The sequence below is a fragment of the Panthera leo genome, chromosome A2 (assembly GCF_018350215.1).
Source record: "Panthera leo isolate Ple1 chromosome A2, P.leo_Ple1_pat1.1, whole genome shotgun sequence".
In the NCBI taxonomy this organism is placed as follows: domain Eukaryota; kingdom Metazoa; phylum Chordata; class Mammalia; order Carnivora; family Felidae; genus Panthera; species Panthera leo.
Genome location: NC_056680.1, coordinates 94,657,309 through 94,684,399, shown reverse-complemented (window position 1 = coordinate 94,684,399; position 27,091 = coordinate 94,657,309). Strand labels below are relative to the sequence as shown.

General features: G+C 35.8%; 1 protein-coding gene across 3 annotated transcripts in view; it reads right to left on the bottom strand.

Moving 5' to 3' along the window:
• The window catches only part of ANKIB1 (ankyrin repeat and IBR domain containing 1), a 139,807-nt gene that overhangs the window by 45,208 nt on the left and 67,508 nt on the right, over window positions 1-27,091 (bottom strand). For all 3 annotated transcript variants that reach the window (XM_042917582.1, XM_042917581.1, XM_042917583.1), the window contains 4 exons: window positions 23,935-24,117; window positions 14,152-14,269; window positions 6,714-6,922; window positions 5,439-5,527 (listed from right to left, as the gene is read on the bottom strand). In XM_042917582.1, the coding sequence (XP_042773516.1) occupies window positions 5,439-5,527; window positions 6,714-6,922; window positions 14,152-14,269; window positions 23,935-24,117 (599 nt within the window). The remainder of the gene's footprint in view (window positions 1-5,438; window positions 5,528-6,713; window positions 6,923-14,151; window positions 14,270-23,934; window positions 24,118-27,091) is intronic.

The following is a 27,091-nucleotide window of genomic DNA, read 5'->3' as shown; positions in this document are numbered from 1 at the left end:
GACCTAGCCGTATCTTTAGCTGTCTCTGCCTTCTCACTTCAGTGAAAGAGGGCTTCCTTCTTCACCCCCAAGCTAATCCTTAAATATTCTGGCCAGCTCTGGAATTTGCACAATCCAGAAACCTATCCCCTCTTTGTCTCTGTTTCTGTCTTTCTGTCTCTCTGTCTCCCTAATGGCTCTTTTCCTTGGCACAATACATATGATCAAGTTTTTTCCCACCCTGAAACATTTCTCAACCAAATGATCCTTTTTAGCTCTACTTTCCTTTCATATCAAATTTTCTTGACAAAATAGTTTGATGATTTGTCATTACTTCCTCAAGTCCATCCCATTCAACCTGCAACACTCTGGCTTTTGTCACCTCTTCACTGAATGGCCACCTCTCAACAAGGCCATAAGACTACCCATTAGCCCAAGGATTCAAGACTTCTCAATTTTTATCTGCATTGACTTCTCTGGAGCATCAGACACCGCTAAACAGTTCCTTCTTTCAGATTCTCTCTTTTCTCTGGCTTCTAGGACTTATTTTTTTCTGCTGGCATTATCTTCGTACTTCTGGTTGCTCCTTATCCATCTTTTTCACTGTGACTTTTACTCCTCTGATCACTGATTTTTACGTTCTCTAGGGTTTTCACACCAAAACTCTTTTCTTCCCATTCCATTCAATCTTCCTGGGTGATCTGAATATTAACTTGGGGTGCCTGGGTGGCTCAGTTGGTTAAGTGTCTGACTTTAACTCAGGTCTCATGGTTTGGGGGTTCGAGCCCCGTGTCGGGCTCTGTGCTGACAGCTCAAGTTCCTGGAGCCTGCTTTAGATTCTGTGTCTCCCTCTCTCTCTGCCCCTCCCCCACTTGCACTCTCGCAAAAATAAACATTAAAAAAACTTTTTAAAATACTCCTAACTTAAACTACCACCTATATGCTAATGACTCCGAAATTTAAAGCCCAGATATCTCTCCTTAGCTATAGATTTTACTACACACAATATTTGTTTAAATGCCTCATATGCATTTAAAATTCAACATGTTTAAAATCTTCCCTTCTATTTCTCAGTATAATTTAAAAACCACACACACTCCACAAAACTGACGTATGTCAACAGAAGGCCACTCTGTACCTTAGTTACTAATTAAAAATTACCTGTATATACTCTGTGTCAAGAAAAACAATTTCACAGAAATAAAGATGGATGAAGTGTTTAGGGGAAATGCTATAGAGCAGCAGTTCCCAAAGTGTGATCTGTGGACCTGAGACTTTTCAGGGGGTTTATGAGGTCCAAACTAGTTTCATAATGGTATTAAAACTTTGTTTTTCAGTTAAAACTGCTGATGCTGTAGCAAGAATCATGGCAGTGGTGCTAAAACCGTACTGGTAGACTTTATATTCTTCACTGCTTCACACTTGTAGTTAAAAAGCCAGTTTCATTTAAGAATAGCCTTGATGTAATAATTATGAACTACTGGTTATTAATAAATTTTATTATTTATTTTATTATAGTAAGTCTTAGCCCACAAGTACACATCTTTTGGGTATGCTGTGCAAAGAAATGGGAAGTAAGCATAAGGAACTTCTGCTGCATACCAAACCATGCTAGTTGTCTCGGGGACAAGTACTTAGGAAAATGTTCAATTTAGAAGTGGACCTACCTACTTTTATCATGGAATGCTATTTTTATTTGAACACTATTTATTTAGAAAATTAATTAAATGAGCCTGTCATGTCAAGGAAAAAAGTTGACAGTATTTGTTGCCAATGATAAAGTTCAAGACTTCACATAAAAATTAGAATTTTGAAAAATTCTTAATGCTACTGTGAACTTGACAGCCTCCCAATATTTATAGACTTTTCTTTTTTTCTTTTAAAAACTTATTTATTTAAATTCAAGTTAGTTAACATACAATGTAGTATTGGTTTCAGGAGTAGAACCCAGTGATTCATCACTTACATATGATACCCAGTACTCATCCCAACAAGTGCCCTCCCTAATGCCCATCACTCATTTAGCCCATCCCCCTGCCCACCTCTCCTCCAGCAACCCTCAGTTTGTTCTCCGTATTTAAGAGCCTCTTATGGTTTGCCTCCTTCTCTGTTTTTATTTTTCCTTCCCTTCTCCTATATTCATCTGTTGTGTTTTTTAAATTCCACATATGAGACTTTTCTGATGAGTTTGGTGATGACAGTAATTAATGTGCTTTTTTTTTTTTTTTTTACTATATTTATGTGTAGTGAAATATGTTAACACTGGAAGATCTACATAACCCAGTGAATCAATATTTTCCAAAATGATGCAGTGCAAGACAGACCAAGATTTTAATGTAGAGTTACCAAAAAAAAAAAAAAAAATCTATTGATAAGGTTTCAGATTTTATACTGCAGCTAACCATTAAGAAACTACCAGTATGATGTATATTAGAATATCTAAACTTATTAATATACTTCTCTTTTTTCCATCTACACATCTTTGTGAAGCCAAATATTCTTTATATATGTCAACCAAAACAATATATTATTATAGACTGAAGGTATGGGAGTACAGCTGTCTTTTATTAAGCTAGACATTAAAGAGATTTGCAAAACAACATGACTCTTCTAATTTTTTAATTGAAAATAGTTAATTACTCACAGTAAATGTTATTTATGTTAACACATAAATAATGGGTTATTATTCCTTTTAGCTATGAATAAGTTCCCTGAAAAGCTGAATATATCTTAATAGTCTCCTGTGAAAGTGCACTGTTTGCTTACAGTTCCTATATGATGATGTTTTGAATTTTATGTACTCTAATCAGAGCAGGTTGAACTATCTCTGGGGGTTTAAATGACAGAACTGAGAAGATCTCAACTGAAAGCAAGATCATTTCCCTGTGAGCCATGCTATTAATCTTCATCAAGATACAATTTCCCACTAAATTTATGAGCGGAACATGGAGCTGATGAACGTTAATAAAAGGGAGAAATCTGGGGCAAACTTTACTTACATTTTAATCTTGTTGGTTACCCACCCTTAGGAAGATAACAATAACTACCATTTATCAAGTGGTAACTATGTGCCAGGCCTTGTTCATTCTCAGTATTTTACATACATTAAGTCATTTGACAGTGAACTGACAACAATCTTATGAAGTACTATTATCACCATTTTATAGATAAGGAAATGGAGGCACAAGGAGGTTACCACTTAGCTAAATTAACAACTAATAAGTAGCAGGAAGATATTCTAGGCTGGGTAGAAAATAATTTTTTTTCATTTAAGCCCTCGGAGTAGATGCTTCCAAGCACCTGGCTGGATTGATGACATTATGGGGTAGGGAAGAGTGAAATAAATTGAAAGGTTTTTCAACTATCTAAGGATCTTTTAAAATTCTTCCAACCTTATTAAACAAAGAAGTTTCTTTTCTATATGCCTAGAAAGGGCTACATTTAATTTAAAAATGATTTTATCAACATATAAGTCACCCAACCTAGAACCTGTTTTACTGCTGCTTGATTTGACAAGAACTACTGGCAGGCTGATGGAAGGGGAATCCTAGGCAGGTTGATAAAGTACCACAGAAAATAATAATTAGATCTTTCAAATTTAAATCTTACCATAAACTTCCCATGGCTAGTCTGATGAGTATGGGAGATGGTTCCTGTGACAGAAGTGTGGCGAAGGAGGTAAAGGAAGTTCAAAAAAATTCAAGTAAATCCCTTGGGGAGGCTGAGTTTTCACACAGAAACCAAGGTCCAAAGTAGCAAACTTGGTAGAACCCAGAAAATACTCCCTAATGCAACAGAGTTAACAATTAAGCTAAACAAAGTATTGTACGTGTGGAAGATTTTCTGCATCCAGAACTAGGTCAAAGTTAGCTTTGGATTGTAAACCCTGACCCTTACCAATTAGGTTGCTTGTATTACCTGTACTAATTTGATCTTATCTAATTAGAGTCTAGTCTATGTTTAAAGAAAAAAAAACCCGACCATGTAGTCTCATTTATTCTGACTTTTTAAGAAGCAGTATTTCCCCCTCCAAATGAAATCTTGCGCTATACCCTGACTTAAAAAACAAAATGTACTCAAAACCAGAATGACAGAAAGATGAGTGGTTGTCTACAAATTGGAGGCAGGAGGGTGTGCAGAGAATGAGGGAGACAGAAAGGAGGACTGGAGGGATTTCAAGGAGAAATGAAGTTTTGGGGGATGATGGATATTTTTATTATTTTGATGGTGGTAATGGTTTCATGGGTGTGTACATTTGTCAAAGCTTATCAAATTATTTATTTTAAATATGTGGTTTATCATATGTCAATTATACTCCAACAAAATTTGTTTAAAAAAATCTGTTTATAAGAAAAACAGAAAATTTGCTCAGGTTCTTGCTCTCTCACCCAACACAGTATTCCCCAGGTCCCTATACTTGGTACCTGGTACTCCATGAAAAATAATACTTTGAAAACTTCTGATTTTTAAGATTCCTTAAATACTAATGACATGCTTTGCCTAGGTCATTAATCAGTAGATTTATGTGCTCCAGAGATAACATGGTTATTGTATTGCTCACTAATTACATTGATCTTCTCTTTCATTTTGTTTATAAACCTCTCTTGAAAAGTGCGACATTAGAGCAAAGTTAATGGATGGAAAGAAAGTATAACTCTTGGCAAGATAATGGGAAGGAGAACAAAAATAAACATGAGAAACAAAATAAATTTTCCATTTTTAAAATATACCCAAACCATGTCTAGAAGAGACACTGAACTCTGAATAGGTTAAAAGGGGATTTAAAAAAATTTTTAATGTTTATTTTTGAGAGAGAGAGAGAGAGAGAGAGAGAGAGCAAGGGAGGGGCAGAGAGAGAGGGAGACACAGAATGCAAAGCAGGCTCCAGGCGCTGAGCTGTCAGCACAGAGCCTGACGCGGGGCTTGAACCAATGAACTGCGAGATTATGACCTGAGCCAAAGTTGGATGCTTAACCAACTAAACCACCCAGGAGCCCCTAAGAAGGGATTTTAAACATCCATCTTGTTACAAATTTTCAAGGCTATTTGCTTGTCACAAAAAATTTAGAGAAAGCATAAACAAATGTTTACAAATTATTGGAATATAAAAAAAGTTATTCTTGATATTTAGGTGTAGGCTTGAAACTTACATTAGATGTAATATAAATGAAAATACTAAGGAAACTTATTTATGCATACCTGCTTTGTTACCAGAAGTACCTTACATTAAGTGAAATAACATTTATTACTAAATTAAATGATTTTACTGTATTAATAAATGGGAAGATGTAAAAATAAGGAAAAAAAAGTTCTTCCTTAGTAGTAAAGTATATTTCAGTGTAACTCTGAAACCAATATTAATAATCCATATCATTAAATATCAAAAGCAAGCAATTTCATTACCAAATCAGAGCGCTGTCATGCAGTAAGAAATACTAATAAGCTGCACATATACTCACGACTCCCAACATCCTCTACAAAAGTCATGTCCACAGGGCATATCCACTGGGTCTTCAAATACAGAAATACTGCACATACAAATGTCACACTGGAGATGAAGAAAAGCAGTGATTTAAATGAAGTTATACTTTGTAGAGAGAACAATATATTCATTCGTTTGTTAGTTTAATACAAAAATGCTACTGTAGTAATTACAAAGTTAAGTGTTTCATAGTTATAAGGGAAGTTAAAGTTAGTACACCTATTTTTGACTGAATACCAAATACCATGTCTACTTCATTATAAACTATTAAGGGATTTAAATATTTTAATGTACAAGTCAAACTCTTAAATTCCAAATTTCCCAAATGCAACTATCCATTTGGGAAGAAAAGTATAAGAAACAAACCATTAGAGTCTATTCAGGTCCAAAAAAAATTAAAAAAATCTACTCAGGTCAAGATCAAATTGTCCACTGCAAAATAACCATTTCAATATCATGTTCTTTAGCCCATACTCATCCCAGAAAATCTACAAAAACAGAGTAACTTTGTGTTTTCAACATTAAAAACTCAGGATATTTAGAGTAGCAATTTAAGGATTTCTACCCAGGGAACCCTGATGCAAGGCTATGTATCTTCTAAACAATGACTTATCAGGAGCAAACATTCCAATGTTACAGATGCAAACTATAGAAGTAGGATCCTGTTTTCTGAGAAAGCCGAGATAAAACCCAGAATACTTTCATTTTTATCACATATTTGAGTATAACAGCATAACAATGGTATGCCATTTAAAAATGCAGACAATGGCAGTATTGTTTCTCAATAAAAAACAAACATTTACTATGGAAATCTAGATGATACACTCAAGAAGCTTTACTGAAACAAATACATAATTATCAATATTTTATTGTAAGCGTTTTCATATTTTTTATTTAAAGTGCCTACATAAACTCAACTTTTAATATTTCAGCATGGTGTGTTTAAAACTTTAAACACCTGGAGATTTTAAGTAAAAATACAGTAGATGGCTTTCTCAAACTCTTTTCTGTTTTCTGTTTTGAAATGAGAAAAGAAGAGCTTTTGTTTTTCAATCTGTAATTCAGAGATCACCAAAATATTCTATGATAATAAATACTTACCAAAGGGTGAAATAACTGAACCCTTTAAGAAGGGTATAGGATTCAATTATAAGAATTTATCTAAAAGGTTCCATGAAACAACATTAAATAAGTTAAAAGTTAAAAGACTAAACACAAAATTAGGGGAAATACACTGAATACCGAACCATACCAAACTGGTGTCCAAATCCCCAGGAGATAAACTTATTTCATCTGGAGAGGTGACAGAAGAACGTGTAGTCCTTGGAGTTCTTGGAGAAGGGAGCGTATCCCAGGCATTATACCCACTCGGTGGTGGAGTTGGCATTTGAACACCTGATCGTTGGCAGCAGTTCTCTGGGTTGGACATCCAAGCCTCAAGTAATTTCTCCCTGTCCCAGTCTTTAAGAAAAATGGAATAGATAGCTCTCAAAAAACAGAAAATATGGTGATGTTTTAAGAGTTTCATAATAACAAAAGAGGATAAATTAAAGTGATATAGGCTATCTCTTCTATATGAAAGTAGTAACTGCAAATGAGTATTCAGGTATGCTATATGCACTAATACTTTTAAACAAGAATTTAAACTTTTATAATCTACTGTGGTTTACAAATATGTCAATATCTACCAATATCACAAAACTCCTAGTCATTTCTAATAACCAAAAGAAATGCCTCATCACTTTTGGAAGTTACTAAATTTTTTTTGGCATAGGTTTCATTTAGCCATTTTACTCTTTTCAAGAAAAATATGTAAATTTTGCAACTGGTTTCACCAGTGTCAAGTGGTAAAATGATTGGACAGCTTACTATAAACATGTCAAAATGTCAACAATAAGTCCAAAAATCATTTGATATACAGCTTGAGAGCAGAAGAAACTTCTGAAGGGATTATGGTTATAAAGTTTTAGTGAATTAGGTATAAATTCTGTATTGAGTTCACATCTGACTGAACTAAAGATGATCTTCCTACTATGAACACTTTTTTTTTTTAATGTCTATTTAGTTTTGAGAGAGACAGAGACAGAGCGTGAGTGGAGGAGGGGCAGAGAGAGAGGGAGACACAGAACCCAAAGCAGGCCCCAGGCTCTGAGCGGTCAACACAGAGCCTGACGTGGGACTCGAACTCACGAACGGTGAGATCATGACCTGAGCTGAAGTTGGGACGCCCAACCGACTGAGCCACCCAGGCACCTCCCTTACTATGAACACTTTTAAAATAGCCAAGTGAAGTGTGTTATAAAGTCCAGAGCCATAAAAACTAACCCATTAAAAATAATAAATAAGTACATCCAATTTTGTTAGCTGTTTTATAGACATTACTTAATTTATTCCTCCCAACAAACCTTTCAATCATTATTTAGGTGAAGAAACCAGGACTCAGGAAAGTTATGTAACTTGCTCTGGCTCACACAGATAGTGAGGAATTTGAAATCAATTTCTGTAATTCCAAAACCTGTTTTCTTTCCACTGTAGCACAGTGAAGTACAGGGTCAAGAGTCATTCTAGAGTCAATTACTCAACATAGGCCCATTCTATACAATTTTACAGCTCTAACACAAAGAACTATAGGAATTTCCTATGCAAGACTTTTTCCGACCATATTAAATCAGTGTATTTGGTGGTTTAACAGCATAATTATTATAACTCAGAGGTGCAATACAGATAGACTGGGTGTGTTTCTGGCTGTGTAAACCATTATACAGAAGTATAATGAAGAGACATGAGCAATTCTGTAAAGTTATAGCATATCATACTGTGGTTTGAAAAGATGGAAAACAAGATTGGAAAAGGAATCAGATTACAAAGAGGAAGAAAAATCTAACAACTGAAAAAAACTTTATGAGTGCATTCTAGGAAATGTTGCTACATGGACATCAGTGTTTTGATAGGTCATTACTTACTTAAAAAGTTAAAATTACTTTTCTTCGAACAGGATTATTTTCCAAAGTATCCATTATGTCACTTTTTAATAAAGGAAAAAGAGAGAACTACTATAATTTTTATAAACAGATATTAAGTATGCTAAATTTTAGTTTTATCTACTAGAAATATTTTTCAGCACAGATTCTGCTTGGATTCTATAACATTCACTTAGCAAATATTTACTAAATGTCTTTTATATGCACTGTCAGGCAGTAGGGATACAATGGGAGGAATAATCAGGCATGATTCCTGCCTTTATGAAACTTATAGTCTAGTAAGGAGAAAGACATGAAGTAAAAAATCAATACAATAACAAAAGAATCATCACCGTCAGAGTGCCATGGAGGAGAGGGAGAGAATCTGAGTCAGAGAAGGTGACGCTGGAGAAACAGTTTGGAGTGGACAAATGAAGGATGAGTGGGAGTTAACTAATAAAAGAGCGGGGCGGGGGAGACATTTTAGACAGGCTGTACACAGCATGTTCAAAGACCCTGTGGTAGCAGGGAAGATGGCATTCTTGTGAAATTAAAAAGGTCAGTGTAGGGGCGTCTGGGTGGCTTAGTCAGTTAAGCATCCAACTCTTGATTTTGGGTCAGGTCATGATCTCACAGTTCATGAGTCTGAACCCCGCATCAAGGCTCTGTACTGACAGTGCGGGGCCTGCTTGGGATTCTCTCTTTCTCCCTCTCTCTCTGCCCCCTCCCTGCCCCTGTTGTCTGCCTCTCTCTAAAAATAAACAAATAAACTTAAAAAAAAAAAAGTGTCTCTTAAAAGAAAAAAGGTCAACGTAGCTGTAGCATGGAGATCAGAGGGGAGGCATCGTATGAGATAAGGCTGAAAAAATAGGCTGGGTCTAGATCATGCAAGACTTTTTAATAACACTTCTATCATCAGCTTAGGAGTGATAGATAGTCACTGAAAAGTAGAGCTTGGGGTTAAGAAGGACAGGTTATCACAATCAGATTTGAAAAGATCATTGTGACTACAACAAACAAAGAAACTGGATAGGGCAGAAGTAGAGAGAAGATAGTCCAAATAGGATGGTAATGGGTAGTATAAGTGAGAGATGAAGCTAGGGCCAGGTGGCTGCAGTGGAGATAAAGAGAAAGAGAGAAGTTTAAGACATGGAAGGTGAAAGTGACAATTTGGTGATGACAGCACATAGGGTCTGAAGGACAAGATATGCCAAAGTTGGCGTCCCAGGTTTATCCAGTTGGCTGGTTGATACCATCTATGTAAATAGGGACTACCAGAGAATGATCTTAGTTTTAGACATACTGAGGTTTAAGAAGCTTCTGAGATATCCTAGAGATGCTTTAAAATAGGCAATTATGTATAAACATGTGGAGCTAAGAAGTCTAGTCCAGAGGGAAAAATCTGTACCTATACAAACCTTGAGAGAAGATATAATATCCTAGGAAGAGAGCAGACTGAGAAGATATAGGCCACTGACATTTAATTGCCTACAGAACATGACGAATCTCCAAAGGAGCTTAAAAAAATACTTCAATGTAAGTGAACTCTAAGCACAAAATTAGCCTTGGTCTCATATTTTGTAAATTTTACTTATTTTCTTATTAGGTAGCATTCAATTATGTATTACTTGTATTAATGAGGCAATACTTAGACAATGACCTCTGTATTCCTAACAGAGTCCTCCTTAAAATTCAATTACTGCTCAGCAAATACTGCTCAACATTTCGGTCTTATGCTTAATCTAGATCAACTTCATTACTTTGAGACTAAATTTGACAACAGATAATATAGTGCTCAAATCTATTTTCCTGTGTAAAGCTGAGTGAATGTGACCAAGGATATAATCTATAAATCTTCCAAATAGTTCAGTTTAATAGCTCTGAAACAAAGCCTATTCAGGTTTTGAGAGCAATTAGTATAAACTCTGGCTCTGTGCACTATTTTATTCTCTAACATCATTTATATCTGTAAATATTATTTGATTGTCAAATGTCACTGTCACCAATACTACCCAAACAATTAGAAGAGATGTCCATTTGAAAACCCGCTAGCCTCTATTTTATTCCTTAATAGGGAAGTAAAATACAGAATATGTAAGTAAGTTATCAAGAAAGTTATCACAGAATAGATAAATGCCAAATAGGAAAATTCAATTAGATATCACCTTATTAGAACTGATCCCTATTATGTAAAAGAAGTAACAGGAAAATATCAATGGAGTAAAAATGGAGTTGATTATTTAATAATACTTGATGATATAAGGTAAACAGATACAGATGAAAATGTTCTTTTAAAAAATTATTGGTAAAGTTAGCCTTGGATTCTCTCTATATTGTGACTTGGAGCTATGATACATTGTATTATCTAGGTGATTGTAGATTCCTAAGGCAAAAATGGCTACAAATACACAAAAAATACTGCAGTGCAGAACTGCTGTTTGCAGTTAAGTGTGGCCAAGTGACCGAATTCTAGCCAATGCAATATGTGCAGGAGTAATGTATATATAAATAACATTTCAGGTATAGTACTTATTATGTATTATTCTTTCTGTAAACATTTTCTGAGGGCTTAATGTACGTCAGATATTTTGGAAACAAAAAATAATAAAAGCTATCCTCTAAGAGATCTCAGGTTAAGCAAAAAAGAGATTATCATAATATTGTATTTCCCAGGTTAAGCTCCAGGAAAAGCAAAAAAAGAGATTATCATAACATTGTATTCTAAGTGTATGACAGAAGATATAGTAGGAATAGACAGGAAGGGTCTCAGTGCAGACTTGGGAACACATAAGCAGAAAAGGCTTCCTGAAAGACATGGTTAATTAAGAAGGCGTAAGTAAAGGAATGGGGTGACTGACAGTTCAGGTAAAGAAATTTGGGTCATAAAGGTCTACTAAAGAGTCTGGATGGTTTTAAGTCTGTGGAATGCTAGTGAAGGATTTTTCAGCAAGGCAGTGACATGCTCAGATGTGAATTTTAAAAGAACAGTAATGGCAATATGAAAAATTAATAGGGTGAAAGAAGAATGGCAACATGGGAGACCAGGACTCAGGAGAATACAATTTAGTTGGAAACTAATGACAGCCTGAATTTAAGTCAGTGACAGTGGGAATTGGGAATGGAAAGAGCTAGAGACGGTGGGGGTGGGTATGCTAGGAGGATGAGAGACACTTAAGAGAAATGGTAAGATTGTGGCCAAATTTAACAGAGATGGAGGAGTAAAGTAGACTTTCAAGTTTCTGGCAGGATAATTTAATGAATGTTGATACTCATGTATCAAGACAATGGGAAAAAAGAGGAGTTCAGGTGTGAACATCCTTAGAATGGGGAGAAAATTGTTAAACAGACATTTAGAAATGCAAACCTTGGGGCACCTGGGTGGTTCAGTTGGTTTAGTGTCCGACTCTTTTGACTCTTGATTTCTGCTTAGGTCATGATCTCACAATTCATGAGATCAAGCCCTGAGACAGGCTCTGTGCTGGAGTCTGCTTGGAATTCTCTCTCTCTGCCCCTCCCCCCACTCTCATGTGCACATGTATGTACTCTCTCTCAAAATAAACAAACTTAACAAAATGAAGTATTTGAGGTTGTATTTCTTTTTTTTTTTTTTTTATGTTTATTTATTTTGAGAGAGAGAGAGAGAGAGGTGTGAGCAGGAGAGGGGCAGAGAGAGAGAATCTCAAGCAGACTTTGTGCTGTCAGTACTGAGCCTGACACAGGGCTTGTTCCCAGGAACAGTGAGATCATGACCAGAGCTGAAATCAAGAGTCAGATGCTTACCGAATGAGCCATCCAGGTGCCTCTCAAATACTTTATTAAAGTCAGGTTGTAGATACACTCTTTATTCTTTGGGTGGTTTTTGAAATCTTGGGTTTCATTAGATAAATGTGTGCAGCAATGTTTCTCAGAGAGTGGCCCACTTGTAGGCATCTCTACAACACTTACTTTAAGCCTCATCCCTCACCTAATGACTTGGACTCTGTGGAAAGTCCAGGAATCTCTGGTTAGTTCCCAGGTAATAATCCTTATTTATATGAAAATTTAAGAATCACTGGCATATAAAGTGGAAAAGAGTCTCAAGTACAGAACTGTGGGAAATTTCAATACTGAAGGCAAGGATTCTAGAGAGTTATATTCCAAATTATTCATAGTGATGATCAAGGGATGATGAAATATGGAATTTTAAATTTTCTTCTGATCAAAAGATCATATATTTTTGAAGTTGACATTCTATTTTAGTATAGATGATACAGATTTATAGTTAAAATAGGTAAGCCAAGTAATGACTAGAATAGTTATTTACCTCTCTCTTTTTAAAACTAATTTTTATTTTATTTTTTTATTACCATCTTATTTTAGAGAGGGAGAGTGTGAGCAGAGAGAGGGGCAAAGGGAGAGAGAGAGAGAGAGAGAGAGAGAGAAAATCTTTTTTTTTTTTTTTTATGTTTATTTATTTTTGAGAGAGACAGAGACAGAATACAAGTGGGTTAGGGGCAGAGAGAAAGGGAGACACAGAATCCAAAGCAGGCTCCAGGCTCCAGGCTCCAATCTGTCAGCACAGAGCCTGATGTGGGGCTTGAACTCACAAGCTGTGAGATCATGACCTGAGCCGAAGTCGGACGCTCAACTGACTGAGCCACCCAGGTGCCCTGAGAGAGAAAGTCTTAATCAGGCTCCATGCTCAGTGCAGAGCCCAGTTCAGGGCTTGATCCCACATCTCTGGGATCATGACCTGAGCTGAAATCAAGAGCTGGATGCCCAACCAACTGAACCACCCAGGTGCCCTAAAAATAATTTTTAAATCGGAAAAAACTTAACTTTGAAACGAGACAAAATATCAAATATGAACTGTGCAATGAGAAGGTCCAGCTCACCATATGACAACTCCCAAAATGGCTGCCTTAAGTATATCACAGAAAACTTAAAATAAGCTGAGTACTTTTCCTAAGTTGGTAATGTTCTTAAAAACAAAACAAAACAAAACAAAACAAAACAACCTTAAAAGGGATAGTATATTCCTGCATTGACTCTACAATTTCACTTTGTGCATTTCATGGCAAGAAACACCCTTTATATAAAATAAATATAACTGACAGTACTAATAACACAATTGTTAAATATTTCATTGACTTTAGTAAAAATTAATGTCAAAACTAGTACTAGGACTACAGATTCCAACTTTCAATCCTGCTTAAATCAGACACATTTCTAAAATTAGACAATCTTTAAGCTGATTTAGTAGCCATGATTTTTATTTTTTTTTAATTTAAAAAAATGTTTTTTTAAAAATTTTTGAGAGAGAGATACAGAACAGAACACAAGCAGGGGAGTGGCAGAGAGCGAGAGGGAGACATAGAATCCGAAGCAGGCTCCAGGTTCTGAGCTGTCAGCACAGAGCCTAACGTGGAGGTCGAACTTATGTACTGTGAGATCATGACCTAAGCCGAAGTCAGATGCTTAACCGGCTGAGCCATCCAGGTGCCCCTAAAAGCATGATTTTTAAAAACAAATTTCCCATTTCCCCTCTAGGATTTACAGGCAGTTTATACTTCAAAATATAGAATGTTCTGAAGATGGTGGATACTGCAGTAACCACTGCACAAAAAACAACTTAGGCTTGTTTAACAAACTATTTTGTTTTATACTGAAATAGTAAAATGGCTATATTTTAACTCTGAAAAGTTTCAAAAGGCACTCATGTTCTCAGAAGCATAAGACATTTTTCATTACCATGAGCTCGAAGTAAAGCTTCAGCAGTAAACAGTGGAGCCTGAAGCATGTCTGCAGTTTCCACAATAAGCATATCTTTCAATCTACGAAGATCTTGAGGCCTTAATCCTTCATATGGCTTTGAAAAGAAGAAAATCAAGTTAAATTGGCTGTTATACTCTTAGGAAATTCTAAATGCCTAGAAACAAAATTATATGATTATCATTTATTCAGTCTTCCTATTTCAGTTTGATAACTGAAGTTAAAAAGGTTCTGTATGTTCTACAACTATGGACTTCAAACTACTCTTTCACAGGTCTTATTATAAAAGCTAGAAAGTGGAATGAATGCCAAGGTTCATGCACCTTATCTAAAATAAAGGTATCATACTATAATGACAAGACAAACTTACTTTATACCTTTGAAAGTTTGGATAATATAAAAATTAGAAATGAAAACTTTATAATACTACCACTGAGCAATAATCATTATTAAAGTTCTAAGTGTTTTTATCCAGTCTTTGCTTTTAGCAAATCAATTACGTGTAAATATGTGTTCAATGAGTTTATCCACTGAACCACAAAACATTTACACTTATTAAGATCCAACTTGGATTATTAGTGGTTTACATGATACTTATTAATTAATTTGGGGAGAAGTGACTATGCCATACTATTCAGAGCTCTTAGTCACAAACGTATTACCTCTGTTTATTCAAGTGTTCGTTAATGCTCCTTAGTTTTCATTATATAGGTACTATATCATATCAGGTTTTTAATTTTTTTGTTATCCTTTATCTTTTCTTTTAACAGAAAACAAAGAATAAAAATCACAAGTGTTTCACTATTCAGAAACAATTACTGTTTTTGCTATACTTGTTTCAAGTCCTTTAAAATTTTTTTTTAATGTTTATTTTTTTTGGCGAGAGAGCAGGCCCGCGAGTGTGCATGAGTGGGGGAGGAGCAGAGAGGGGAGACACAGAAACCGAAGCAGGCTCCAGGCTCCAAGCCGTCAGCACAGAGCCCTATGCAGGGCTTGAACCCACGAACTGTGAGGTCATGACCTGAGTCAAAGGATGACACTTAACTGAGCGTCCCTCAAGTCCTTTTTAAAACACAATGAAACAAAAGAAGCAAAACTTTATATAGTAGTCTCCCCTGCAAAACCTCATTGGTGGGGGAATGTGTGTTCCAAGACCCCCCACCATTGATCTGTGAAAACATGGATAGTACTGAACCCTACATATACTGTTTTTTTTCCTAGATATACATACCTATGATAAAGTTTAATTTATAAATTAGACATAATAAGAGATTAACATCAATAAAAAAGAACAATTGTAATACACTGTAATAGTGGTACGAATGTGGCTTCTCTCTCAAAATATGTTAATGGACTGTGCTCACACTTCTTGTGATGGTGTGAGATAGTTAAATAACTGCGTGATGAGATCAAGAGAGGTAAATAACATAAGCATTATGATACAGTGTTAGGCTACTACTGACCTTCTGAGGATATGTCAGAAGGAAGATCATTTGCTCTGGATTGTAGTTGACTGCAGGTAAATGAAACCTCAGAGACAAGGGGTGAGGGATTATATAAAAGTAAAATAATCTGTGACATGTTTTCCCCATTACATTTCCCTAACTCTCCCCATCCTTGCCTATGGAAATCACTATCATGAATTTGACATATGGTTGTCATAACATTATGGCATAACATTATATCACTAGGCAATTTCCTTTTATTTTCACTCAATATTGTTATTATTAATATTGATACACATGTATTCAAATCTTTTTTTATTATAAATTTTTTTTTAATGTTTATTTATTTTTGAGAGAGAGAGACAGAGCACAAGCAGGGGAGGGGCAGAGAGAGAGAGGGAGACACAGAAACCAAAGCAGGCTCCAGGCTCTGAGCTGTCAGCAAAGAGCCTGACGTGGGGCTCAAACTCACAAACCCTGAGATCATGACCTGAGCCGAAGTTGGACACTTAACTGACTGAGCCACCCAGGCGCCCCCATGTATTTCAATTCTTTAAACAGTTGTAACCAGATTACTACAGTAAACATAGACTAAGGCCATAGCTTAAAAAGCAGTAGAAATTCCAAAGAACTGAGAATGTATTTTGGCAGCATGTATCACAGTCTCTAGAGAATTCTGGTTAATTAGCAAACCTCATCCATTTTAGCTGATTTACAGATATTTTAGAATAATATATTACCTTTATTTCTTGCTTCATTTTTTTGGTATCATGGAAACCATTTCACCAAGTCTTACTTAACCTCCTATGACTGCGATTCAATAGGGATAATTTTTCTCAGTTGACATGATAAACTTTCCTGATTCTTACAATCCCAACTATCATGTATAGTTTGCTTTTAAACTAATTTATGAACCACATTTTCCCCTGCAAAAACTTAAGAAATCCTTTTATGGTTAAATTTATTGTATTCACTCCAGTATAGAAGTTACACACTATGTAGAACATTACTTCTAAAAAATATATTCCAAGTTTATACTTGGGATTCCAGGTACCTTTCCTGCCTCAGCAATGAGAATGGATATTTCTCTCTCTCTCTCTCTCTCTCTCGTTTTTTTAGAAGAAGAGAGTGTGTGTGCATGATCAGAGGAGGGGCAGAGAGAGAGAGAGAGAGAGAGAGAGAGAGAGAGAGAAATTCCAAGCAGGTTCCACGCTCAGTGTGGAGCCCGATGTGGGGCTCAATCCCATGACCCTGGGATCATGACCTGAGCACGACCCTGGGATCATGACCTGAGCAGAAACCATTGGATGCTCAACTGATTGAGCCACCCAGGCACCCCAAGATTAGGTACCATTCTGCTTTCATTTATGTAATCCAAATAAATTTTGAGTACATGTATATTAAAAAAGAGAGACTATAAAGCAATCTGCATATATTAAGTTTAAAAAATGCATAGTTTTAAACTTAAAAATGTTACATTGGAAGAAAAATAGTTCTTGAAGGACAAAGATATACTGCCTTCATGGGCATGTGACATATTCACTCTGAATCTCTGCAACAGAACTATAATTAGGTCATGTGAAGCATTTCAATACATTGCTCAGTCCCAAGTGGGCACTAGCCCTCTCTTCTGCAAGAAGAATGAAAATGAAGGTGCCTTTCTCTTTCTTGTTGCAAAGATAAACTGCTTCTATTTTCAGATTAAACACAATCTAGCAATAACCTTCAAAGCAGTCAGTACTGATACATAGAAAGAAAACGGAAACTAATTTAAAAAGGAAGACAGTGAATAAAAGTACCTCTTTTGCATCAATGCATACTTTGCTACCAAAATACCACTGAAGAAACGCGAAACAGCCCAACATACAAACTGTACCCCTTTGATATAAAGTATAAAGTGACAGTTATCTTCAAAAACTGTTTCAGAAAAAAACTATGACAAAGGATTTATGAAAGAAGAAATTTGTTTTTATGTTTTTCCACAATGAAAACAGCTTCCCCTTGACTATATAGGTAAAACATGCTTGTTGTTCAAAATGAAAAAAAAAAGGGGGGGTACTTATTTACTCAATTATATTGGTAATTGTTAAAATTTTAGAAGATGTGAAAGGCACTCAGGGAAAAAAGAGTATTTCCAATTTCTCTTAATATCAATCTCTCATTACCTGATCCATGAGCCTAGCCTGGAGGAGAAAGGGTAAAGAACAGCTAAAGAAAGTCTTTAGAATTCTAGGACCCTTCCCTTTGTTTTAGTTTCCTTGCTCCTTACTCAGCTGTTCTCCCCTGGGATTAAGACAAGGTCTACCCTGATCTGTACTTTGACCTAAGAGGAAGGCAGCTGCTCTTGCACAGTAGGTTAAACCAGCTAAGGCAATGTCCATCATACGGGTTCCATGCCAGAAAAACAGCCTGAGCCTTCCTGGGTTAGAAGACCTAGAGAGGAATTGGGAGAGGGGATTCTTCAGATGGCTTTCATAGCAACATATTGCTCAGTTTTCCCTTCATTTACTACATGTAGCCACACAAGCTACTCCTACAGAGCCTGACCCCTACCAGGCCCAATACCCACTAGTTTCTTTGTTCTGCCTTTCCAGATTTATATAAATTAAATACAGTCTTCCCAGCTATCACTCCAACACAACACCTTGTTTTTATGCCCCTATAGCAATTAGCACTCTCACAAACTGTGTTCATTTACTTTTTAAGCTTATTTGTGTGCATCTCTATCGATGCTGGAATATAAGCACCTAGAGGGCAGGGGTTTATCTTTGTTCCTCAATGTATCTCCAAGCTCCTAAAACAGTGTCTGGCAGAGTAGTCCCTCTGCCAGTTTTGTTGAATGTCCCTCAACAGTTTTGTTGAATGATGGGATGAAGAAGTAGATTTTATTCATTTGTAAACTAATCTGAAGGAAAGAACTTAATTAAAATGTGTCAAGAAGAAATTATAGAGATATAATATTATACACTGTTCAGATCATTAATTGAATCAAGAAACTTAGCTAGAAAAAACACTTCACCTTGGAACAGGAATCTTTTAAACTACCTAATTATATAGTTTAATACAACCACATAGTGGGTTGTATAAAACTATTAACATAGGCAGAATAATCCAAACACTGGTCAGGGTCAAAGTAGAAAGTATAAAAATGAATTTTGAAGAAAGCAATTTTGTTTGGTTTTATTTTTATCTTTTTTTTTAAGTTTATTTATTTTGAGAGAGACAAAGAGAGAGAGCGTGTGCATGTAGGCACGAGGGAGGGGCAGAGAGAGAGAGGAAGAGAGAGAATCCCAAGCAGGCTCCTCGCTGTCAGCATGGAGCCTGATGTGGGGTTTGATCATGCAGGGCTTGATCTCACTAGCTGTGAGAAGATGACCTGAGCTGAAACCAAGACTTGGACACTTAACCGACTGAACCACCAAAGCATCCTGGTTTTATTTTTAAAATTGTTATGAAACACACATTACTTAAAGTTAACAATTTTAAAATGTATATTTCAGTGGCCTTAATACATTCAATAATGTTGTACAACTACCACATACATCTAATTCCCAAAATTCTCATCACCCCAAAAGAAAACCTCATACCCATTAAAGTAGTCACTCCCTAGTCCTTCCCCCTCTTCGGCCCTGGCAAACACTAGTGTGCTTTCTGTCTCTATGGATTTACCTATTCTGTATATTTCATATAAGTGGAGCTATTTAATATGTGACCTTTTGTGTCTGCCTCCTTTCACATAGCATGATGTTTCTGAGATTGATCCATATTGTAGAATGTATTAGTACTTCTTTCCTTTTTGTGACTAATATTCCATTGTATATGTATGTATACCTCACGATTTATCCATTCATCTGTTGATAGAGATTTGGTCTTCAACGTTTGGTTATTGTGAATAGTGCTGCTATAAACATTTGTGTATAGGTATTTGTTTGTGAACGTATTGTTTTTAAACATTATAAAATATCAGACAAAACGATCCTAATAAGGATTAAAAACAAAACTAGAAAACTAAAAAAAAACTGGGGCATATGATTACAATATTAACATTAAACAAATTCAGAAGCCACGGAGTAAGAAAAATTTACATCTCTGAATATCCTAAGTGAAAACAGAAAAATACACAAACTTTTCTTGGAAAGCATTAAGAACACACAAACCATCCAAAGAAAAAAACTCAAATGAACAATCAATTTACAGAATAGTCAAGTAAAAAAATTCAAACAGGTACCATTTGTCTAAACTAGCAAAAATAAAAACACTGATAATATGTAATGCTAGCAGAAATATGTGGAAAAGAATTCTCTAACATGCTACTAGAAGAAAATAAACTGATATAATCTTTTAGGACAGTCTAACAACATCTATTAAACTATAAAATATGTACATCTCATGATCCATCAAACCAATTTCTACAAATTTATAGGGAATATACTTTTAAAATATGTATATAAATGCAGTAACAATGATATATGATGACCATGATTATAACAGCATACATTTAGATAAAACATATAATGATTCAGGCACTGTTCTAAGTATTTACATGTATTAACTCATTTAAGCATCACTACAATTCTATGAAGTAGGGACCATTATTATCTCCATTTTAAGGAAGAAGAAACTGAAGCAGAGGAATAACTACTTAAGGCCACATAGTATGTCACTCATAGGACTAAAATATGAATCCAGTCAGCATGGCTTCAGATCCATGTTTCAAACCACAATAATGACACAACTAGATAAAAATATATACGAAATAAATAGATAAATATTCACTTTAGCCTGTTTTTAATATCAATAATATCTAAATTATTTAAATATTCATCAATAGGTAAGCGGTTAAAATGTGTAGATCATATTCTGATTTAGGAAAGATGGTCACGATATATTGCTAAGTTGAAAAAATATTTTAGAGTTGTGGAGGATGTGGAGAAAAAGAAACTCTCATGCAACTGTTTGTGGGAATGTAAATTGGTATAGCTACTGTGGAAAATAGCATGGATGTTCCTCAAAAAATTAAAAATAGAAATACTGTATTACCGAGTAGTTCCACTACTAAAGAACTCAAAAACACTAATTTGAAAAGATATATGCACCCCTATGTTTATTACAGCATTATTTACAATAGTCAAGATATGGAAGCAATCTAAGCATCCACTGATAGATGAATGGGTAAAGATGTGGTGTATACACACATACCTGATGGAATATCACTAAGCTGTACAAAAAGGATGAGATCTTGACATGTGCAACAACTGGATGGACATACAGGGTATTATGGCTAAGTGAAATAAGTCAGATAGAGACAAACAAATATATGATTTTACTTAAACATGGAATCTAAGAAAAACGAATGAATAAAAAAAAAAAAGCAGAAACAGACACATACGTACAGAGAACTAATGGTTGCTAGAGGGAGGGATGGTGAAGGGGTGGGCAAAATGGGTAAAGGGGAGTGTGAGAAACGGGCTTCCAATTATGGAATAAATAAGTCATGGGAATAAAAGGTACACATTAATTTATTAGGGAATAAAATTAATGGTATTGTAATAGCATTGTATGGTGATATATGGTAGCTATATATTTGTGGTGACCACTGCATACCATATGAACTTGTTGAATTTTGTACAACTGAAACGAATGTAACACTATGTGCCAACTATACTTAAATTAAAAAAAAATTTTTACAGAAAAAAAATATTGTAGCAGAACTCAATGACCTTCCTTTTGCAATAAAAATTCTATGTTATACGTTTGTTTATATCATATGTATGTTTCTTAAACAAGACATACACACAAGAAATTGTTACCACTGTGGGGTAGAGTCAGGAAGGAGGAAATTTTTTACATTTTTTAGCAATAAATACTCATTATAAATTTTAAGAAATGCATGAAAATAGAAAAATAATAATAGTAAAAAAACTTATCCATACCATAATTAGCATTTTGGCATACTTCAATCTCAATATATACTAGTCTTTTCTATATAATGAGTATCAAACTGTTATGTAACTTTTTGTTAACTTAATAGTTTATTATAGTTACATTAAATTCATTTAGATCTTAAGTCCATTGATAATGAATACTATTATTTTTCTGATTTAATTATAAGTTAAGATAGTATCTTTGATAAAAAGCCTAAATATAGTCATAAATGTTTTTCAGTTTAATCACATTTTTAGAATATTACTGTTTAAATATTTTCTTCTGACTAAATTACATTAATTATTACAGTAATAGTATGTATATATGTATGTATGACTCAAGATGATAGATTATGAAAAGACAGACAGTATAGCAAATAGAGATGCTTCGGCTTGAAGTCCAAAGAATCGGTTTAGCTCACTTTGATCCTGGTAGGTTATTCAACTATTTTCTGGTTTATCTTCCTCATTTAAAAAAAGAAGGGGGGCATAACAGTTACTCACGCTTACTGTGTGAATTTAACTACCATGTGAAAGTGTTTAGGACATTGGCCTCTCTTTCTATGTGTGACTTAACCTGAAAAAGCATTCCGATAAAATAACCTAATTTAAGAGACACAAAGGGTAAAAAAATATAAATTTCGTAATTCCAAGAAACTCAGTTCCTTTGGTAATCTGGAATACTGAAGCTCAAAATACTTAAGAAATACCATCTATGGATGTTCACTGTATAAGCAGTGTGTCAGACACTGAAAATACTCTGTTGAATAAGGCAGTTATGATTCTGGCCCTCATGGAGTTGACAATCTAATAGGAAAGAAGGGGAAAAAAAAGAATAAATACATAAACAAAATCATTACAGCATGTGATGAGTGTTATAAAAAGTAGGGTGTTATGGTAAAGAATAATGGAAGGAGAGGGACCTATTTGGGAAAGAATAGTCCAAGATTGCCTCTCTGAAGAACTACTGAGCCAGCCAAAAGAAAAACTGGGAGAAGATTTCTGATATAGAAAAGAGCAAATGCAAAAACCTTACTGTAGTCTAGGTATTATAATTAGAGCAAAATATGCTGGGAAGAAAGGTTTGAGATGATGTTGGGATAGGTAGTAGTGAGACCATAAGGTTTTATGTCTGAGAGAATAGTTTGGATTTTATTGCAAGTACAATGAAAAGTCACTAAGTAATTTAAGAGATTTATATAATCTAATTTAAGTTTTAAAATGTCTTTCCAGCTTATGTGTACAAAATGGATTCTAGGGGGACCAAAACAGTAGGAAGGAGGTCAGTTAGGAAACTGTTACAGTACCTCAGATGAGAGGTTCGGGTGGAGAGGGCCTGGGGAGGTAGGAGTAGAGACTAGGAGGAGTAAATGGATCTAGGTTATACTCTTGGAGGTAAAATTGACAACATTCTCAGATTGTTTGGATATAAGGACAAATGAGGAACTGAAACGCTTGCCCATTTATGTTTAAGCAATTCAGTGGAGGGAGGTAATGTTTATTGAAACAAGAAAGACTTAAAGGAAAACCAAAGAACAATGTCCCTGAAGCTAAGGGAAGAATGCTTCACTAAGAAGGGAGTGGTCAATTGTGTCAAGTGCTGCAGAGGAATTCAAGTAAGAGTGGGAGAGAACAGTACCCACTGGATTTGGCAAAATGGCAACTCTTGATATCCATGACAAATGCACTTCCAACAAAATAGAAAGGAGGAAAGTCACGCTGCAAGAGGCTCAGAGATATGGGGCTACAACTGAAGGGGGAGAGGGAAAAAAGTGGTCAATGGAGTGACCGTTTTGCTGTTTTTGTTTTGTTTTGTTTTTAAGATAAAAGTTAGCAAAGCATGTTTGTTGATAAGAGCAACCTAGAAGACAGGAAGGACTGAGGAACAGGAGGACTGCAGTTTTAGAACAGTAGAAATGGTTAGGAGTTCATATTACACATTAGCATCTCTACTTAAATATAAGTAAACATATATACATATTTTAGAGGACAGTTACCACCTCCAGGTTTTCTAGATGTATTTTTATACTTATGGCTATAGAAAATTTTTTTTTTAATGTTTATTTATTTTTGACAGGGAGAGAGAGACAGAGCATGAGCGGGGGAGGGGCAAAGAGAGAGGGAGATACAGAATGCAAAGCAGGCTCCAGGCTCTGAGCTGTCAGCACAGAGCCCAACATGGGGCTCGAACCCACAGACCACAAGATTATGACCTGAGCCGAAGTCAGACACTCAACCAACTGAGCCACCCAGGTGCCCCTACTTATGGCTATACAGATGAAATGGTGTTAAGCATATTGCAGAGAAGACCACACAAACTGGATTTTAAAGTAAAAAATAAAATTTAATATAAAATCCATATCATTTATTTAAAAAAAAAAAAAACACCTTACCTCTCGTTTGTCTAACGCAGCATATTCAGCTTCTATTTCTTCAGCTTCAGGATCTCGTGAGAATACCATTTGTGATTCCAGATTGAGGGCCAAATCTTTGTGGTGCTGCTTTTCAGCACAATCACAAGGAGTATCTTTATTCTCATTCTCAGCAAACAAGTCTCCTCCGTGTTTTACTAAAAGCTAAAAAAGATTTTTTCAAAAACTTGCAACCACAGATTTAAACAGGTTACTTCATGCTACGTATTTGAAAAAATTAACAATATAATGAAGTGTAACAAAAATACAACAGTATGTACTTGAAATAACAATAAAAATTTAGATACCAGTGACTTTTTAAAAAAATATTTTTAATGTTTAGTTATTTTTGATAGAGAAACAGTGCGAGCAGGGGAGGGGCAGAGAGAGAGAGAGAGAGAGAGAGAGAGAGAGAGAGACGCAGAATCAGAAGCAGGCTCCAGGCTGTCAGCACAGAGCCCGATGTGGGGCTCAAACTCACAGACCACGAGCTCATTACCTGAGCTGAAGTTGGACACTCAACCCACTGAGCCACCCAGGTGTCCCAATACCAGTGACTTCTGATTTTAAAATGGTAATTCTTGTTTATTAGCATTTAAAAAAAATGTTTACATTTGTGTGTGTGAGAGAAAGAGAGAAAGGGAGGAGACAGAGACTGGGTGGGGAAGGGGCAGAGAGAGAGAGAGAGAGAGCGAGCAAGAGAGAGGGAGACAGAATCTGAAGCAGGCAGAAAATCCAAAGCAGGCTCTGCTGTCAGCGTAAGAGCTTGATGCAGGGCTCGAACCCATAAACCATGAAATCATGACCTGAACTGAAACCAAGAGTAAGACACTTAACTGACTAAGCCACCCAGGAGACCCAAACAATCTTTCAATTTTTAAAAAATATTTTATTATTTTATTATTTTTAAGAGAGACAGTGCGAGCAGGGGTGAGGCAGAGAGAGGGGAGACACAGAATCCAAAGCAGCTCCAGGCTCTGAGCCGTCAGCACAGAGCCCAGAACGGGGCCCGAACCCACAAGCTGTGAGATCATGACCTGAGCCAAAGTCAGACGCTCAACCAACTGAGCCACCCAGGTACCCCTACAATCTTTCAATTTTTAAAGGTAGGATTTCATTCCAAGAAATCTCACCTTAAAAATACATGGAAAAGGGCACCTGGGTGGCTCAGTCAGTTGAGTATCCAACTTTGGCTCAGGTCATGATCTCACAGTTTGTGAGTCTGAGCCCTACATCAGACTCACTGTTGTCAGCGCAGAACCTGTTTTCAGATCCTCTGCTCCCTCTCTCTGCCCCTCCCTAGCTTGCTCTCTCTCAAAAATAAATACACATTGGGGCACCTGGGTGGCTCGGTCGGTTAAGCGTCCAACTTCGGCTCAGGTCATGATCTCATGGTTCGAGCCCCGCGTCGGGCTCTGTGCTGACCGCTCAGAGCCTGGAGCCTGTATCAGATTCTGTGTCTCCCTCTCTCTCTGCCCCTCCCCTGTTCATGCTCTGTCTCTCTCTGTCTCAAAAATAAATAAACGTTAAAAATAAATAAATAAATAAATAAATAAATACACATAAAAAAATACATGTAATAGTGGCTTATTTATTACTATTGAGGTTTCTGACAGTTTTGCAGAAGTTAAATATGTTGTTACTAGAGGCTATAGGTTCAAATTTCCCCATTATGTCTACAGAAACGTTAGGAAGGACATTATGCAATGAGGACCATAATCTAGGACGCAATCTACCCTAAAGGACAGCCTGACAATTAGTCATGGAGCTGATTCTTTTATAGAATTCAGTCATGATCATAATAACATAGTAACGGCCACCATTTATTGTCTTCTAAGTTCCAAGCCTGATGTTAAGTAATTCAAGTACACATTCTTATTTAATATTAACAACCCCAGGGATATTATAATGTCTCAGAAAAGTTAGGTAACTTGACCAAAGTTACCCACCTGGCAAGCAAGAGAACTGGGATTCAGACAAAAGTTTGACCAATTTCTTATAACCATAATTGGATATTGTACAGACACACAGAACAGGCTGATCACATAAATTAAAAGAAGTCAAATACATCCTGGGTCCACCATCAAGTTCTACCTAGATCTTACTTATGATCTAAAAGTGAATAGTGTTTAGTTTTTATGGCATTTCATAAAAAAGGTAGCTTCTTCCCATTTTCTTCCATATAATTTTACCTTCTCTCCCTACAACAAACATTCAGATCTTCCTATAAAGTTTCTTTATTGCTTTTGGAACTGGAATCCTTATGATTCCTCTATAGCCATCCCAAGAGGCCTGAGAACACAAAGGACTTATATCAATGCCGGGCCTGAAAGCTATGGGCTAACTTGACAAGCCCAATGGATATGACCTTCAGTTTCTTGCTCTAGGCTGAAGGTATACCTCAGAGCTAAAATGGTTTAAAAAAATTGTTTTTAATTGTTAAAAACAAGCATAGAAATAAATCAGGAAGAATACAGCTTATGGCCACAAAGCTTAAAGTATTTACTCTTTACATCTGGCCCTTCAAAAAAAATTGTTAAGCATATCTCTAAGCAGTCACTGCTGTAGCCACCTTCTAGAGCCTGCTATTTAGCACCTAGAACCTTCCTAGTCAAAGTATCAACTGGGAGTTTGTTAGAAATGCTGAATCTCAGCCTTAACTACCCAAATCCCTTCCACTCCAGTCCTCTGAATCAGAATCTGATTCTGATGTCCAAAAGATTCTTAAGCACATAAAAGTCTGATAAGCAGTGACCCTAGACTATCACCTATGTGTCTGTGGAAATGGATGTATTTACATTTTATAATATACTCAATACTGGGGACTTATAGTAAGTCCAGAGACTTATCATACCTATAGTACAGTCTATTACTATTTTTTAGCCTTTCTGCTTCACAGGGTACCCAATCCTAACAATTAACTATTTGCTTCTGATTGCTATTGCACTAAGAGGGCCGACTTTATTTTCTGTTTTTATATTCAGAGTAGTCGGAAAATGATTTCTAAAATGAACACTGGGAAAGCTTTCAAAGCCATGATGTATGTGATTTACTTTCACAACAGATATTACCACAGAAGAGATTTAAATATTAGCCAATAAGATAAATCATCTTTAACTTAATGCCCCAGTCCTTAACA